This window comes from Plutella xylostella, chromosome 3 (assembly GCF_932276165.1).
Source record: "Plutella xylostella chromosome 3, ilPluXylo3.1, whole genome shotgun sequence".
In the NCBI taxonomy this organism is placed as follows: domain Eukaryota; kingdom Metazoa; phylum Arthropoda; class Insecta; order Lepidoptera; family Plutellidae; genus Plutella; species Plutella xylostella.
This window is the reverse complement of record NC_063983.1, coordinates 8,984,934-9,004,464: the sequence shown is the minus strand read 5'-3', so window position 1 is coordinate 9,004,464 and position 19,531 is coordinate 8,984,934. Positions and strand designations below refer to the sequence as shown.

Below are 19,531 nucleotides of genomic sequence, written 5' to 3'. Positions count from 1 at the left end.
TAATATTAGTTAAGATTAGGACAGGGTGTATGGGGATAACCATATCGTGGAAATTGACAAAACGCCTATTCCCGCCGTATGTAATTTGTAGTGTATTTTATTTATAGATCTTCTCTAACTTTGTTTAATTAATAAACACAAAAAAAACTTTAAACACGCATTTTGCCAATTAATCATCAATTTTAACAAAGATGTATTCGTGCAAAACATGAACAAATCAACACAATATGACACAATAGATTAGTGAGACACGCCCGTGGGAAGAAAACAAGAATACACCGAGATACAATATCACTTTCGCCCTTAGTTAAAGGCTGATTTACAAACTGTTTAGTGCGAGTGTAAAGTAGACGTATATAGCTGATCATGTAGGGCTTATTATTTTTTTTTGCAAATAACTACTATACAACTAACCCAGCAATGTAGGTACATCTACTACTAAACACTCGTACTAAACAGTGCAGTGTGAATCAACCTTAAAGCTCGATGACACCGAGCGCTGCAAATCGGCGAGGTTTAAGCTAGGTAATCGGCCACCGGTATCGTAAGTATCGGACCAAACGGATTTTCATAATGTATGGAGAAACGGCGTCGACATTGCCGATGAAGTGGACCCACTTCACCACACTGTGAATTTCTATACAGAGAATACTGAATGCGATGCGTCCGTTGCGTACGGTGCCGAAAGATGGACGCTCACCTAAACTTGTGAGTGAGCGATAAGCTATTTTCAATCGCATTATAGTTAAATAGTAGATCAAGCAGATCAGTTACCAAAGGTTATCCCTGGCCATACAACGGGGAAACGCAGCCAGCATTATGGGTATACCTTTGCGTGGGGTGCAACAGACAGACAGTTTTTGTTAATACTTAATAAAAATAGTTATAAGAAACCCGAAGACGACCGAATGGCGTAGTGGTTAGTAGACGACCGAATGGCGTAGTGGTTAGTGACCCTGACTACTGAGCCGATGGTCCCGGGTTCGATTCCCGGCTGGGGCAGATATTTGTTTAAACACAGATATTTGTTCTCGGGTCTTGGATGTGCCCGTAAAATGGCAATAGGCCCGCCCCCTATTACATTGGGACTAACATAACACTCTGGCGAAAAGTGGGTGCAGCAATGCACCTCTGCCTACCCCACAAGGGAGTACATTAGTACAAGGCGTGAGTGCGTGTGTGTGTGTGTGTGTGATAAGAAACCCCAATTAAATTATGGGGCCAGTGTAAAAGCTAAAAGTCTGCGTAACTAACCACTAAACCCGCCGCCGCGGTGCTATCGATATAAGAATATAAAGCTAATGTAGCCAAAGCATACGTAAGTAATACTAACCCCCTTATTCATAGAGAAAATACAGAACGTTTTAACTAATAAACTGTTTTGTCCCTCTCCGACAAAGAACAATTTGTTCTTTGACAGAGAGGGACAAAACAGTTTATTAGTTAAAACGTATTGTAACTTTTCTATGAATAAGGGGGTAAGTATTCATTATATTATTATGATCCTAAAGTAGATATTTAAATACAAAGACGCGTGGGTTGTGTGTTCGATGCCGGCAAATAACTTTCGCATATCGTTTTTCAATGATGCCGCTTCAGAAGTCACAAATTATAATTATAGTGCTGTCAATAGGTACCTATTTTTTCCCCTTCGTCATAAAAATGTAAGTTTTACGCGCGTTGAACTCTTTTATATGCGAATTTATTTTATTATTTTAATTATGGTTTTTCCAGATTTTTGTTTAATTTAGCCGTATACAGGGTGTTGCAGAAAGGGTATACTCAGCCGAAACCTACATGTGCAACAGCATGGTATATCTAAGCCCGAAACTGAAATCTGAATTTCAAAATTCGCGAAAAAAAATATTAATTATCCATAGAAATTTTGTTGGTCACGTGACTTTACTATGGAGAATGACTTTTTTTTTCGCGAATTTTGAAATCCTGATTTCAGTTTCGGGCTTAGATATACCATGCTGCACATGCAGGTTTCGGCTTAGTATACCCTTTTTGCAACACCCTGTATAAAAGATTTTTATTCAATAAACATATTATGTATATTGCATTTTTTTAGTGGTGTTACAGAGAGTCTGTTGAAATTTCTTAGAAAAAAATACCGTGAGGTTTTTTACGATACTTATGTACGTAATTTCCGCATCCATACTTTCCTAGTGATAAACAAACTTTTGGTAATTACAACAATAAAATCTGAATATTTTATATTAATATCTCACTACAGCACCATCTAGTGGCAATACCTGACACCTCAAAAGAGAGACATAACGTATAAAACAGAACGTTTATAAAAGTAAACTAAGGAATATAATAGTTCAGCTATTCGACCATAGATGGCGTTGTACATGAAATGTATGTAAACAGACCTGCTAAATTAAATAACTGGTAATTATTAATTGTTTTCTCATAGTTACATTTACAATAATTATTCATGGTTACATATACAAATTAACAAACACTCTCATAGTTTATATAATAATTTAATTCGTTAGGTACCTATTTCGTGCAAAACAACGACAGAAAACAGCAATATTGACAAGGGAGTGAAAATTAACCACCATAACGAATGGAAATGGTCCAGTGCGTCGATAAATAAGCACTTTCTCATAAACACCCTTGACGCACCGGGTCATTACCCTGCTCACTTTTATTTATCATTACCATGTTTGTTGTTATAGAAAAACATGACTAATTAGGTACCTACTTACACCTCCTTGGCTAAAGTACTGCGTACATTAGGTATGATGTTACAGGTATTTAAGGAGCTTCGGTAGTCTAGCGGTAAAGGCTCTGCTTTTTTGCCTTGAGGTCTCGAGTTCGATCCTAAGATAATACTTACAATGAATTTGTAAGTGCAAGTTTGGATATAACATGGATTATATCACCATCCATGCTGTCGGATAGGCAATATGGACATGTAAAAATAAGTTGGTCTTGCGCGTAGCTCTCTCCAGTCATGTCAGTCCAAGGAACATTTATAAGAGCTTCTCTAACGAGATGTCAGTCATCAGGTTCATTGGGTTATGAGAGTGATGGAACAGAGAGTGTTGCCATGTAATGCGCATACACACCACTTTAATCTACTCCTTTGTAGGCCGGAATTATCTGCTATAAACATTAATACAAAAGTTAGGTATAGTTACATATTATGTTAAAACGTCTTTTTACTCAAAACTAATTAACATTATCACAGAGACTAGAGGAGTACCGGGATATCATATTAATTACCTATAAGTAATATAATTTTTTAAGTACATAACCTAAGTACTAGACGCCCATTATTCCTATTATTGCATTATTCTGTGATAATAGGAATGGGAATGGGAAGCGATCTAAGGAGCTTAATCAGTAAATAAATAAAAAAGCATTAATGATGGAAAGTCTAAGCTTTGCAAGCTTTCCCACAGAGCTTTGGTATTCATTCCCGCCTATTTCAACATTCTGAATTCATATCATGAAACTAATACAATAGCTCAGATTACTTACTAAGTATCAACTATAACAATTGTTTATAGCCATTCTGAATCTAAACTTCTGAAGTCGAAAAATTGCGACCCTTTCTTAGCCATACAGAATGTTGCAAAAGAGTCACAGTGAGCGTAAAATCCACTTTATTATTCACACTATACATAGCACTTTTGGAACAGCCTGTATATTTGGACTAACGTTATAAGTACAAGAAAAGTACCTACTTTAATGCGACAGTTTTAGAGGTTCAAAGTCATTAACTTGGAAGCAAAGTATGTGCCTAATGTTCTAACGTTACATGGAGACATTTAACAACTGGCATAGGCGATACCGAAATGATCGGGAATAGAAAAAAGTACAAAGATATCATAATATTATTTACTTTTATTGTTTTTCAAAGTAGTCTCCGTGACATTCAATGCACTTTTTCATTCGATTAAACCAATCATTGAAACAGTAATTCCAGTCTGAAGTGGATACTGTCAAAACAGCTGATTTGTAAGCTTCGACCGCCTCTTCTGGGCCGCTAAACCGTTGACCACGTAGCATATCTTTAATTCTTGGGAATGTAAAATAATCATTGGGGCTCAGATCACGGCTATACGGAGGATGGTCCATCAACTCCACGTTTTCCATATTTAAAAACGTTCTTGTTTTGCGAGCGGTATGAGAGCTTGCATTATCGTGGTGAAGGATTATACGACGATTCGGGTTAGTTTTACGAAGTTCTCTTACGACTTCCGGCAAACAAACTGTTGTGTACCAATCAGCAGTAACCGTCCTTTGTTCTTGTAATGGAATCGTAGCCACATGCCCAGTTTTCGATACAAACGAAGCGACCATTTTTTTCGACACGCTGCGTGAGCGAATAACTTTTGTTGGCTTGACCTCACCTTCGAAGACCCAAACTGCCGATTGATGTTTTCTTTCGGGCTCATATGAATAAATCCACGATTCATCACCAGAGACGATATTGTAGACAGCATTTGAACTGCCTCCATTGAACCGTTGCAGAGCAGATCGACACCAATTAACACGAGCCGACTTTTGTTCTCGGTCAAACGGTGGGGCACCCAGCGCGAAACTAACTTCTTGACACCCAGTTCTTCATGTAAAATGGTTTGAATGGCTGTCATACCAATGCTGAGAGAAGCCCGAATCTGCTCGTATGTCACATGTCTATCTTCTTTTATTAACTGGCGTACAGCATCGATGTTATCTTGTGTTACCGCTGTTTTTGGCCGACCAGTAGAAGGGACTGTGGTAAGAGAGGAACGTCCACGGCGAAACTCAGAATACCAACGATATATAGTCGTTTTACTTGGTGCTTCAAGTTTATAAATAGAAACAAGCTCGGCGAGACATTGTTCTTGAGATAAACCTCGACGAAAGTTGTGAAAAATTATTGCACGGAAATGTTCCCGCGTAAGCTCTTTTTTTTACACCGACTTGTCAAATTCAAATGGTCAATACTCTTTTATTTTTTACTTTTTTTATAATTCGAAAATGGAATTATGTTTGAAAAAACACTACATTTGATACACCAAAAAGGTTTCACTCTAATTTATTCCTAAGTATTCTATTCCCGATCTTTTCGGTGTAGCCCGACGGAAACTAAGGTAATATTATTGTCGTTTAATATTTAAGTACATACTTTATGTATTTAGTAGGAAAAGTAATAGGGAAAAATATTGAATTTCCAGATATGGAAGTTTTTATTTATACGTTTTGAAGTTTTCCAAAATGTATTAAATACCTACAAGTTACCTCTATAGTCTATTTTGATTATGACATCATATATTTAATTTTACTTTTCGCCTCAAAATGATTGTTTGGACAGAACTTATACGATAACTAACGTTTTATATTAATAGGATAGTTCGCCTAGTGTAACTGATGGTAGCCCCACTTATGTACTAGTTAGTAGCCTATTGGTTTTCTCAATGGACAAGATTTTTTTCTGAAGTTGTTGGATGAATAAATCAAGAAAGGTATGCAGGTGTAAGAAACTCAGGCCTGCCATACAGATGAACAGACATAAGAAGAGTGAAAAAATTACTGCAATAACAGTCAACCATGTGGCTACTTTACGTACTGATCTAGTGATAGCAACAAAAATAAGTATATCGATACTTACCAAGTACTCTAATGTCTTAAAATGTAAAAACTTTAAATTAGAATAAGGAAATTGAGATTTACTATATTTTGGCAAAGATAGTCAAATTTTGTACAAATAAATTTTGGGTTCTGTCATTGTTCTTTTTTAGGGCTTTGCCAAGTACCTATATACTTGTAACAAAATTTTATCCTCAAGATTATTTTGACTGCCAGCCAGTCAAAATAATCTTGAGGATAAAATTTTGTGCAAGTGTCTTATTATGAAACAAGGAATAAGCCGAATAAGATTATATTCTATCGACATAACATTTCTACCTTCTGTAAGGAACATCACTATATTGAAACTACGATGTGCTCACGCGATGAACGGACGGATGTAGGCACGACCACCTGTCGGCTACGTTGTTATTACTCTTATTATATACTTACCTACCAGATATTTGTTATTAGTGGCTATGTAATGAGAGATAAACATACCTAGTGTTACTTAAATTTATTTGGATCTAATTGCGAAGAAAGTTATTGTTGCAATCGTTGAAATGAGTGAGTAGTTATTTGTAGCGATCATAGTTTGGCAACTGCTGCTCCATGGTTTAAGATAAAAAAAATAAAAAAAAAATTATTATTATATATTTTTTTAACCTAAAATTATAAATATTAAAATATTGCTAGTTTGTAACATGGTAAGGTAACTATATACTAACAATTATGTGAAAAATTTGGAGATTAATCAGACTTCAAAATTACATACATATTTAACTTTCAATGGAATTTCGGTGGAAAATACATATAATTATGTGTAGGTACTTATATAGAATAATGAAACAAAATATATTTTTAATGTAAGTTCTGTGCGCGTTGAACTCTTTTGTATGTAAAAGTTATTGAGTGAAACTCCTTAAGTTTCACTTAATCCGGCGATAACTAAAAATACTTGTCTTACTAAATGAAAACACACACAAACAGTAGAGTAAAATGCGAAAGTATTCGAAGTTATTTCAGTAAATTCCTAACTGCAGAGATCTGCACAAGACATATCATTCAGACAAAATATTACGAACGTGTGCATTGCATTTCACTCACTATACTATAAATTTAGTTTTGTGTAGAAAGAGCACATAAGCTTCTCTTTCTCAGGGAAATTGTATTTTAACTTCAAAGGTCCCTTTCCGAATGGCAAATAAAAGTAACTGTGCGTAGCTTTTTTTTTTTTTTTTTTTAATAAATTATTATCACTCCACAGACTTTATGTCCGTGCTTTTTGCTAGCTACTGTGCGTAGCTTGGCATTATTCACTTTTTAAAAAACGTATATATTTGTCAAAATGTATTCCATAACATTACCAACGCTAATGCGATGCTGTAATGTTATAAAATATGTTTAAAAAAACCGTGAAATTAGTGTTACAAGTCGTATTAACCCAGTTTCTACCGTTCAAAACAATCTTCACGCTAACCCGACATTAGATTAGAAAGATATCCGCTTGAATGAAATGGTTAAATACTTAACACCATAATAATAATAAAAGTGGTAGGTAAGTACCTACTTTTGTTTGTTAAAACTGTTGTGTTTGGTTAATAATTATTTACTGGACTAGTAAGTTTTCCATTTCCCATACGAAATATCACATCACGTGAGTACAAATGTATGTACTGGGAAAAGTGGTCGACTCGGATGGGAGTCATCTATGGCTACCCCTTCAGGTATTGCAGTCGCAAGCATAATATGTTAATCTTACAGTAGACCGTATCAAACTTTATCAGCAGAGTTCATCCTAAGTTATTCATATAAAAACACACATGAAATTTGAAGAACAGCAAACTACAGTTTTATTAATTTAAAAAGTATACCTACTTACTAGCATCATGAATTCGTGTCTATTCGTGACTTACACTTAAAAGGGAATCCCATTAGGTACGTATAAAAAACTTAATACTTATTTCATTAAACTAAATTATACAACTTAATTGACAGCATGCTTTTAAATTTCGAGCTCTTTACATTTCCGGTCAATAAACTTAATATAAAATTGATTATTTATTTTAACGGCTTTCTATTGTTTGTAATAGAAGTGCCTACAACCTTTTGAAAGTTAAATTTAGTTTTAAATTTTTCAATCATCGATGAATCGTAATCATATTTGAAGACTTTGTTTAAAGTTTAAGGGCATGAAATTAAATTTTGTTAATGCCGCCTACGTATTCTTTTATGAAATTTTGGAATCGTAAGTACTTAGGTATTTCAATTATTTCTCTAAATAATGAATAAGTCACCATATTATTATGAATATAATCCACCCTACTTGTTACTATGTGAACAATCATTGTGTTAGCATATTGAACCTGTACGTATGCTATCCTGTTGGTGAAACTGCTGTGTATTTATAAATAAATTCACATTTAAATGCACATTTTGTGCATGGCAAGGCTATCTACCCATATAACTACTCGATTAGTGCAAAAAGAGTATACTAAGCCGAAACCTAAATCAGAATGTCAAAATTCGCAAAAAAAAAAACTTTATAACATGCACACCGGTAGTTTTCGGCTTAGCATTTTTGCAACACCCTGTATAATAATTATTAGTACCAATTAGGGCATGCAATACCGGTAATATTTTCAATACCGGTATTGAGTTCCGGTATTAGAACTCAATACCGGGATCCCGGTATTAATACCGGTATTAGACTTCCTTGTTATAAATGGCATATATTTTGTTTAAAGGTCGTATCGGGCATAATACAACAAGAAAAAGCAATCAAATACTGTATTATGTAATATTTTTTACGAGAATTGTTATTAGAGTTAAAATTTTAAAACGCATTGACAACAAGTAGGTTTCCAAAGGCCAAAAACCGAATGTAACGGTTAAAAACAAGTGCACTTTCATAGTATACAGGAGCACAAGGCTAAATATATCTTAATAGCTTGAGTTATAGCCTAAAAAATATCCGATTCCGGTATTTCTTCAATACCGGTATTAACTTTCAATATCGGCATTGAAAAAGCGTGGATTTTGTCCGGGATCCCGGTATTACGCAATACCGGTATTGCGGTATTGCATGCCCTAGTACCAATGCAACACTAAAAAATATAAATCACTGTAAAAGTAGAAGATATGGCAGCCGGCGCATACGCATAATGATTACGGAGTCTTCTAAATGCACGGAGCATGCAGTCACACCGCCCGACTAGCGCACTTGCGGTAGCGACAGCAATGTAACAACTACACTCACAACATTTTTGTACATGTGATAGTGTTTAAGTTATGTATCTAAGTTTATTTTATGTATGTGTACAAATAAAGAATCTATCTATCTACAATCAAGAGAAACGAAAATTTCCATTCAGAAAATCATCAAATTTCTCTTAAACGAAAAAAATTAGGGTACATAAATAATTAAATACTAAAAAATAATTCAAGACGCCTTTCGCAATATTTTAGCACTTTTAACAAAGCATCAGTAAATTACCAACTAAAAACGTAAATATTTTGTTAAAATTTCCGATTTAATGTTTAAAAACATTGACGCGATTTGGTGTCTGCATTTTATAAGTGGAACTGTTTCTGTGCTCGTGAGTTTAATATAAAATACGACAATATATAACAAAAATACATAAGGAAACAACAATATAAAATGATGACCTGTTTACCTTGGTTTCATACACAAGCACTTCATAAGGGTTAATCTACCAAAATATATGCTGAAATTAAGTCCTGCTCATTTAATACTCAAGTTATGTTTTTCAGGATGAAATCAACAGTTACTAAGTACACTCACGAGCAATTACAAAGTCCAGTGGCAGCCCAATGTGGCAGGAACTTGATGCCGTTCGGCTTATGATAAATTTAAAGCAAAGTTTCTTAACTTTGATTTTATTTCAAACTTTATACAAGGTGTTGCCAAATTGGTATACTAAGCCGAATCCTACATGTGCAGAATGTTATATCTAAGCCCGAAACTGAAATCAGAATTTGAAAATTCGCGAAAAAAAAAATCATTTTCCGTAGAAACTTTGTTGGTCACGTGACTTTTTTACTATGGAAAAAAATATAAACGAAATGAAAGTTCCATCGGCGATTTTGCTGACCGTACATTAAACACCACACTTTTTTGCAAAGATTTGCTCTAACTGTGCCGTGTAAAAATCACGCAAGTTCTTTGTCCATTGATTTGATAAGAAAATTGTATATTTTGCTATAGAAAACCTATGTTTACAAACATTTTCCCATGAACAAAATCAATATCACGATGATGACGGAAATACATGAAGAAGGCTATCTAGTTTTTCATTCAAAAGGAGCAGCAGAAATACCTACACAGATGCTATTGTTCATAATTCGATCAGGAAAATCGGAAAATGTGTAGGTAAGTACCTAGATAGTTATCAAAATGCCTTAACTTATGCTGAATATTATTTGAACTAATAAGGTACCTAATTAATTATATTTTGTCCTTATTTCAATTAATCACTTGTAGACCAGGGATAAGCACTTCTTACACTACTGTTACTGAAATTATTATTTAAAAAGTTACTAATGATGTTAACTTATTTAAATGTTTAATGTTACGGTTATTATTGCGATCATTTAAGATTTTGTCACAATTATGGACACTGTTTACTTTCTATTTACCTTAACTTTACGCATTTTACCCATGGTGGTTATGTATAGGAAGTACATACCTATATAAGTACTACCTAGTCTGGGCAAAGCTAGGAGGAGCGTGATCAAAAGTCAAATTTGTGTGCTATTGTTACTGTTATGTATTTTTACCTGAGGACGTAGGTATTTTAGGAACAGAAGCGAAAGGCGAGATTAGGTATTATTAATGTGCTAATGATGACAATACCGATTGGCTTGCAAGCTATGGCTATATTATCAGATGCCTTTAAGATACCTATTAGGCAAGTCTAAGACAGGTGCCATTGACACGACAAGAACAAGAAGAACAAGGTATGTAGGTAGCTAGGTAGGTACTTACGACAACTGTCTTAAACTTCAGCTTTGGTAAAAACAGAATAAATGTACCTCGTTACTACTACCTGCAATCAGATATTATGTCCTATCAATACGTAGCTATGTATACCTAGTACATACGTAGCAGCTAGTAGATATCCATAGCACTCACCCGAAGTTCCCCGGATAGCATATAGGATAGCGGCGGCACAGGTCACGCTTGCCGCTGAAGTGTTGCCCGCCGTTGAAGATGACCTCCGAGCAGCACGGGGACTCGCATCGGCTGTCCGTGCAGCACGAGCCACGCGAGCTGCACCAGTACTCCGACCCGTGCCACGGGGACTCCTCGCGGTAGCCCCAGTAGTCCATGCCGAGGTCCGGGCACCGCTCGACGTAGGCGCCAGCTAGTTGTTCCATGTACTGCTTGTAGAGGCGCTTCTGCCGCTGGTTCTGAGACACGTGCAGCCGCAGCACGTTCAGGAAGCACATGGTGAGGCGGCGCAGCGCCAGCCCGCTCGCTGAACCAGCCTGTTTGAAGCACCAGCCGGTACGTCGGCATCCAACGCGGGATCCGCCAAAACTATCTCGCGCGACTCTCAAAACATTGCGATCGGTTCGTTAGTTAGGAATTCGTGAGTTTCCCGGCCGCTCATTTCACAGTGGACGGTTTCCGGTATCGGAGCGGATTAATGGCTTGACGGTTTTCATTCGATAAACTTTCGCGGTAAAAGTTGACGATGAAGTGGAGGGCGGCGGACGTGGAGCGGCGCGCGGCGCGGGCGCAGGACTGCCCGGCGGCGGCGGCGGCTCGCGACACGCCATAGCTGTAATCACTGCGCGTCAAATTACTGCGCATTTTTCCGAGACGAAAATCGGAACTGAGAGAAAACGCACGACTGAAAATTATCCGGGTCACGAGCCGTGGCGGCCATGCTCAATACTTGTTCGATTAGGTATACTAATTCATTGCTGAGGTATAATTATCTCCTATACTTCGAACGTTTATTGGAACCAAATAGCATAGGATAGAAAACCACTGAATAAATTTTAAAGACAAACATTTGTAGGATGTATTAATTTTATTCTAAGTACATAAAGTATGTACTTAGGTACTTACTTAAACTTACGACCTTAAATATACTTAAAACATGAAAAATAATCAAAGTTAAGTAGTTTAGGAAAATAATGAAGTTACTAACTTTCTTAGTTATTATGACTTCGTCAGCTTTTTCCTAGATACTTATATAAGTAATTTAGTTTTTAGTCAATACAAATTCTATGAAAATAGGGTCAATCTACCAAACATTTTGTAAGTATACTTAATTACCTATATATTTGTAAGACAAAAATGTTAATGAAGATAAGATATATATGTATAGGTATTTATACCAAACGAAATATTTAAACTAAAACCTAGGTACCTGCCTAGATACCTACTTATATAATTACCTAACGAAATTGTTACCTAGATAACTAAATATACATTATTAATTATAAAAAAATTGTTACAGATGGTGAGATGGGTAACATTTACTCAAAGCGGCAGTAAGTATATTAGCTTAGTACTTTAAATAGTGTTTTAAATTTTAAAGTTGCTCCATAATTTCATCAAATATGTTAACAATTTTCTTGAAAAACTTTAACACGGACGGACTTTGAGCCAATAATTTATCAATGCTCCTCAACGGAAACTCCTCCTTATGTATTGTCAAATACATGTTATAAATGAATACCGCGTTGTACGTCCGATAGTACACAGTGCCTTCAAAGTGTTCACCACAGAACCTGTTCAGATAGTTCATTTGCTGCAAGCAATGCTGGAATTCTCCAAACACATGCAACACTTTCCGATCAAATGTTGATTTCAGCGTTCCGTCATCAACATAGAAATATTCCATCAAAATTTTCGCTGCGGTATAACAGTCTTTATCTTTAATGCCATTCGCGTCCGAACGGTCTGCCATTGTTCCGCCATTGTTGTGGGATATGAGGAAATTGCCCCTCTTTACCAAACCAGTGACTTGGGTGACAGGCCCTAGCATTACATATGACAGCAGCACGCTATAGGCCCCCGCTACAAACTGCCGGTTCACTCTGGACGTGTAGTACACCAGACTCAGCATCAACAGCCTACAGTCTTCAGGCGCAGCTGCCACCAGAAGCCAGTTCAATCCGGGTAAAGAGCTCTTCACAAATTGGGTGAAGTAGTCCGGAATGTGTTCCCAGTAACGTGCGTGCTTCTTCCATTCAGAGGAGTAAGATATATTATGTGATTGAAACGAGGTCGGGTCAATGGTAACAACAGAGCTGCAGATGCCACTTCTACAGATCAGGGTTATCGGTGCCTTCGCGAAATCAGACATCAACTGAGACGCGAAACAAATTATTTCCAATGAAGGTAGCATAGCATCTTCTTTGTCTTCATCGAAGACAAGCCACGAGCCGCTGAATCTGTTGTGTAATAACACTACGTACGAGGGTGCTATCCATCCGCATGCCACCCCTTCAGAGAACCAAGCATTGGGTCCTTTCTCTTGAAGAGGAAGGCCTTTGAAAAAAAGTACACCCCTTGACTTTGTATTGCACGTGTGCTTCACATCCCTGACGCGGTGGTACTGTCTGTTGAAATCGTCAAACAAATGTTTCTCCATATTCTTGGAGATATCGCTCAGTATGACACTCAGGGTATGGCTCCTCAGCCACCGCAGGGTCCCGTTTAACTCCTTGTGGTCAGGATAACGGATGAGGCTCTGCAAGCGTTTCAGAAAAACATTGTTCTCATCTAAGAGTACAAGAAACACAGACAGTTTATCAGGCGGATAATTGATCCGTGTCCTGGTGTCTTCTGGATTATAAATTTTGGCGGAAAAGCACTTGTTCTCAGGTTCATACAGCAACGAATTCGGCGGGATGCACGGCACACCAAACAGCGAGTATTCCACATTCCTCGTTATCAACGGACACTGAAAATACTTGGCTGTATTTATCAACTCTTCGAAACTCTCATACTCGCACACCATGTAGGATATCCCTATCTCTTCGAGGACCTGCTTAAACAAGTCCTTAGCAAAGGCTGGCTCAGCGTACACATTATTCTCGTTACCTGGTGAAAGTGCGTGTCTTTGGTCGATAACTTTTTGATGCAGCTCCAGTCTTTTAGCAGTATCGTTTTTGTTGGAGCCACTGAAGATGACATAGCATGTGACGTTGGCTTGTAGGAAGCAGTCGAGTTGTTTCTTCAGGTGGTCGTGGAACCGGTCGTACTCCCCGCCGAGGAGGTAGGAGCATCCGCTGCGGTGGTAGGCCCCCTGGAAGAACGACTGCGCGTCTATCACCACCGTGAAGTTGCTGAGGGTGAAGTCTCGCTTCGAAGATTTGAGGAGCAGACGCAGCCGGTCCAGCTTCATTGTAGAGAACTGGAACAAAACAACAAAGCTCTAGTGCTTGTAACAACAGTCTTGTAGTTAATTGAGTGTTTAGGTGGTTAAAAAACGTAAAGTACTTATAGGTATTCAAAGCTATATTTCTTCTTCTATGGCTATACGTTGTATAACAGAAACAATAAATTATTAATTACCTAGGTAAGTATACCTATTAAGATAAATAGATAGATAAATCATTTATTATTCCACTTCAACATAACACATATCACAAATAAGATAGGTAGATGTAAGTAAGTAGATCAGAGTATATTATCTAATATATATGTCGCAGGCAACTGGTTTAATCTCCTGTTTGATTGAACCACTAGACCGTTCATTGGATGGCGCTATTCAGTTGTACTGCCCGGCGGCGGCGGCGGCTCGCGACACGCCATAGCTGTATTCACTGCGCGTCAAATTACTGCGCATTTTTCCGAGACGAAAATCGGAACTGAGAGAAAACGCTCGACTGAAAATTATCCGGGTCACGAGCCGTGGCGGCCATGCTCAATACTTGTTCGATTAGGTATACTAATTCATTGCTGAGGTATAATTATCTGACTTCTATACATCGAACGTTTATTGGAACCAAATAGCATAGGATGGAAAACCACTGAATAAATTTTAAAGAAAAACATTTACAGGAGTTATTTATTTTATTCTAAGTAAACAAAGTATATACTTAGGTACTTACTTAAACTTACGTCCTTAAAATATAAAAATGAAAAATAATCAAAGTTAAGTAGTTTCGGAAAATAATGAAGTAACTAACTTTCTTAGTTATTATGACTTCGTCAGCTTTTTCCTAGTTTTCCTAGATATTTACATAAGTAATTTAGTTTTAGTCAATACAAATTCTATGAAAATAGGGTCAATCTACGAAATATTTTGTATACTTAATTACCTATATATTTGAAAGACAAAAGTTGAAAATGTTAATGAAGATAAGATATAGGCATTTATACCAAACGAAATATTTAAACTAAAACCTAGGTACCTGCCTAGATACCTACTTAAATATACTTTCCTAACAAAATTGTTACCTAGATAACTAAATATACATTCTTAATTATAAAAAAAAATGTAACAGATGGGTAACATTTACTCAAAGCGGCATTAAGTATATTAGCTTAGTACTTTACATAGTGGTTTAACTTTTAAAGTTGCTCCATAATTTCATCAAATATGTTAACAATTTTCTTGAAAAACTTTAACACGGAAGGGCTTTGAGCCAATAATTTATCAATGCTCCTCAACGGATACTCCTCCTTATGTATTGTCAAATACATATTATAAATAAACACCGCGTTGTACGTCCGATGGTACACAGTGCCTTCAAAGTGTTCACCACAGAACCTGTTCAGATAGTTCATTTGCTGCAAGCAATGCTGGAATTCTCCAAACACGTGCAACACTTTCCGATCAAATGTTGATTTCAGCGTTCCGTCATCAACATAGAAATATTCCATCAAAATTTTCGCTGCGGTATAACAATCTTTAGCTTTAATGCCATTCGCGTCCGAACGGTCTGTTCCGCCATTGTTGTGGGATATGAGGAAATTGCCTCTCTTTACCAAACCAGTGACTTGGGTGACAGGCCCTAGCATTACATATGACAGCAGCACGCAATAGGCCCCCGCTACAAACTGCCGGTTCACTCTGGCCATGTAGTATACCAGACTCAGCATCAACAGCCTACAGTCTTCAGGCGCAGCTGGCACCAGAAGCCAGTTCAATCCGGGTAAAGAGCTCTTCACAAACTGGGAGAAGTAGTCCGGGATGTGTTCCCAGTAACGTGCGTGCTTCTTCCATTCAGGGGAGTAAGATATATTATGTGATTGAAACGAGGTCGGATCAATGGTTGCAACAGAGCTGCAGGTGCCAGTTCTACCGATCAGGGTTATAGGTGCCTTCGCGAAATCAGACATCAACTGAGACGCGAAACAAATTATTTCCATTGAAGGTAGCATAGCATCTTCTTTGTCTTCATCGAAGACAAGCCACGAGCCGCTGAATCTGTTGTGTAATAACACTACGTACGAGGGTGCTATCCATCCGCATGCCACCCCTTCAGAGAACCAAGCATTGGGTCCTTTCTCTTGAAGAGGAAGGCCTTTGAAAAAAAGTACACCCCTTGACTTTGTATTGCACGTGTGCTTCACATCCCTGACGCGGTGATACTGTCTGTTGAAATCGTCAAACAAATGTTTCTCCATATTCTTGGAGATATCACTCAGTATGACACTCAGGGTATGGCTCCTCAACCACCGCAGGGTCCCGTTTAACTCCTTGTGGTCAGGATAACGGATGAGGCTCTGCAGGCGTTTCAGAAAAACATTGTTCTCATCTAAGAGTACAAGAAACACAGACAGTTTATCAGGCGGATAATTGATCCGTGTCCTGGTGTCTTCTGGATTATAAATTTTGGCGGAAAAGCACTTGTTCTCAGGTTCATACAGCAACGAATTCGGCGGGATGCACGGCACACCAAACAGCGAGTATTCCACATTCCTCGTTATCAACGGACACTGAAAATACTTGGCTGTATTTATCAACTCTTCGAAACTCTCATACTCGCACACCATGTAGGATATCCCTATCTCTTCGAGGACCTGCTTAAACAAGTCCTTAGCAAAGGCTGGCTCAGCGTACACATTATTCTCGTTACCTGGTGAAAGTGCGTGTCTTTGATCGATAACTTTTTGGTGCAGCTCCAGTCTTTTAGCAGTATCGTTCTTGTTGGAGCCACTGAAGATGACATAGCATGTGACGTTGGCTTGTAGGAAGCAGTCGAGTTGTTTCTTCAGGTGGTCGTGGAACCGGTCGTACTCCCCGCCGAGGAGGTAGGAGCATCCGCTGCGGTGGTAGGCCCCCTGGAAGAACGACTGTGCGTCTATCACCACCGTGAAGTTGCTGAGAGTGAAGTCTCGCTTCGAAGATTTGAGGAGCAGACGCAGCCGGTCCAGCTTCATTGCAGAGAACTGGAACAAAACAACACAGCTCTAGTTCTTATAACAACAGTATTGTAGTTAATTGAGTCTTTAGGTGGTTAAAAACGTAAGTACTTAGTTATAGGTATTCAAAGCTAAGTATATTTCTACTTCCATGGCTATACGTTGTATAACAGAAACAATAAATTATTAATTACCTAGGTAAGTATACCTATTCAGTATATCTATTCATTCTAGTCAAATCTAGAAAGGTTACGAATCAACGTATTCGTATCCTATCTGATAGTGCTGCAGTTCTGCTAGCTTTGTCTAGCAAAACTATAACTTCGGGGCTAGTAAGATAAGATAAGATAAGATATTCTTTATTTGCACACAAAAATATGGACAACAATACAAAACTTAATCTAACACATATGTACAAATGGCGGTCTTATCGCTAAAAGCGATTTCTTCCTGACAACCTTTTAAGTACTAGAGTGTCACTCAGCTCTAGAATCGCTTGCCTCACAAAACAATAACATAACCCTCCAGTGGATAAAAGGGCACAGCGGGTCGCTGGGGAACGACGCTGCTGATGAACTTGCACGAAAGGGATCTGACACTGCACCAATAGGCCCAGAGCCGATAGTACCGATCCCTTTCAACCAAATTCGCTCTTGGTTACGTTCCCGAACGACAGAATGCCACACCAATCTCTGGAGTAACAGTGCCGAGTGCAAAGAAACAAAAGCTTTTGTACCATTAATTAATACTAAACTAACACGCAAATTATTATGCTTGGACAGAGCAAACTTACGTGTCGTGATAAGTACCATAACAGGCCACTGCCGGTTAAATAAACACCTATATCGCATGAAAATCTCCACCACTCCTCTTTGCAGAAGTTGCATGGAGGAAGATGAAACAGCTTCCCATGTCTTGTTACATTGCAAAGGCGTGGAGACATTACGATCAAAAATCCTCGGATCTCCGGGGTCCCTCCGGGAAGCCATGAGCAACCTAGGTCGTCTACTGGCTTTCTGGCGTGAGCTTGGGTGGCTTAATAGCTAGTCACCCCATAGGTATTTCACGCATAATGGCCCACCTTGGAGGCTAAATGCGGAAAATCAGCTCGCCATGATAGATAGATAGATAGAAGTATACCTATTAAGATAAATAGATAGATAAATAATTTATTAATCCACTTAAACATAACACATATATCACAAATAAGATAGGTAGTTAGGTACAGTTAAATTAAGAGAGATTTATGTAAGTAAGTAGATCAGAGTATATATCTAATATATATAATTTGTACAAACTTTACCTACCTAGGTAGGTTTTTAAATATTGTATTAGATTTTTTTGATAGGATAGGTACTTCCCGTTAGTTTATACGTTTAACGAAATCAAGAAAAAAACGAACAGCATAACCTAAATGTAGTTAAGTATACTTACATAGGAGCTACTTATATAGAGATAATAGGTATGAAACATTATTAAAACCAACATAGACTTAGTATATACTAAGGGCTGATTTTTGAATCGTCAGATAAAAGTTATCTAAGGAATAATTATGATGCTGTCGCGACTGAATGTTTGTATTAGACAGTGACAGCAACAATTTCGTACCTCAGATAACGTTTACCTGACCATTGAAAAATCAGCCCTTAGTCTATGAAAACCAATAAATAACTATGTAGGTACTTAACATAATGCCTAGGTGTTCTATGCTTACCTATAAAAAAAGTAAAAAACCTGTGGCTGTGTCACTGAACCATCACTGAACTTACTTACGGTGCGGTAGGGAAAAAGGGATAGTTAAGTATAGTTAGTAAGTACTTAGCAGATAAATAGGTACAAGTTATGATTTAAAACTCACGTTTACTTAAGTATAAACAAAAATCAACTTACCGTTTTAACACTGTGATGTTTTTAATTAAATTTATATCTGGCGCACTTATATTTAGTCTAATTTTTATGATAAGATATAAGATACAGTCATATTGCATTGATTACAAAGTAACTAACTACTTTGCTATTTTCTTGCCATTGACAAAATATTATTAATTCACGCCTACCCACCGCAAGAACGCAACGAAATAAGCCAAACCAAAGCTACAACATAAACTTTTAAATAAAGTGTGAAATAAACAAAAGCAAGATGTTTATAACAAGTTTATAACCCACTATATTTTCGTATGGCAGTTATTTCAAGGAAATCCCCTAAAAAAGAAAACCATAATAGGTATAATTATGATAGTGATAATTAACGTTCCTTTTCTTCCCATCTACACATATTATTAAGTACCTACCTACTTACTAAAAATACGAGCTATTATAACTGTTAATATTAAATTTTTAAAACACAACGTAAATCAAAACTACCTACTTTATGTAAAATAAATCGCGATCTTATAGGTATTAGGACTAAATAATTATGTGATAACGAAACGTATCAATGTTAAGGAAGCATTTACGAAGACATTTTTATGCTGCTACCACACTTGGCTATACGAATTTGCGCATTTTAAAAAATGGCGTGACATGACCAACAAAGCCGACCCTAAATAAGGATAAGGCAAGGAAGAAGAAGAAGAAGAAAAAACTTCCATTGGT

General features: G+C 37.3%; 3 protein-coding genes across 3 annotated transcripts in view; all 3 read right to left on the bottom strand.

Moving 5' to 3' along the window:
- LOC105391915 (espin) overlaps window positions 1–11,540 on the bottom strand; it is a 105,280-nt gene extending 93,740 nt beyond the window's left edge. The window contains exon 1 of the mRNA XM_048626271.1: window positions 10,733–11,540. Coding sequence (XP_048482228.1) covers window positions 10,733–11,049 — 317 coding nt within the window. The 5' untranslated portion in view covers window positions 11,050–11,540. The remainder of the gene's footprint in view (window positions 1–10,732) is intronic.
- A 61-nt stretch (window positions 11,541–11,601) lies between these two features.
- On the bottom strand, window positions 11,602–18,786 carry LOC125489679. The gene is made up of 2 exons (XM_048626286.1): window positions 18,651–18,786; window positions 11,602–13,976 (listed from the first exon to the last, which is right to left on the bottom strand). The coding sequence occupies exon 2, from the start codon at window positions 13,965–13,967 to the stop codon at window positions 12,147–12,149; it is 1,821 nt and encodes a 606-aa protein (XP_048482243.1). The 5' UTR covers window positions 13,968–13,976; window positions 18,651–18,786; the 3' UTR covers window positions 11,602–12,146.
- LOC105393078 lies at window positions 14,959–19,007 on the bottom strand. Its single transcript, XM_011564790.3, has 2 exons — window positions 18,827–19,007; window positions 14,959–16,963 (listed from the first exon to the last, which is right to left on the bottom strand). Exon 2 carries the CDS (start codon window positions 16,952–16,954, stop codon window positions 15,140–15,142), a length of 1,815 nt encoding a protein of 604 aa, XP_011563092.3. The 5' UTR covers window positions 16,955–16,963; window positions 18,827–19,007; the 3' UTR covers window positions 14,959–15,139.
- Between the last annotated feature and the right edge of the window lie 524 nt (window positions 19,008–19,531).

Excerpts from the sequence above, each read along its gene's own strand:
- LOC125489679 (XM_048626286.1), bottom strand. The coding sequence starts at position 13,967 with ATGAAGCTGGACCGGCTGCGTCTGCTCCTCAAATCTTCGAAGCGAGAC.
- LOC105393078 (XM_011564790.3), bottom strand. The coding sequence starts at position 16,954 with ATGAAGCTGGACCGGCTGCGTCTGCTCCTCAAATCTTCGAAGCGAGAC.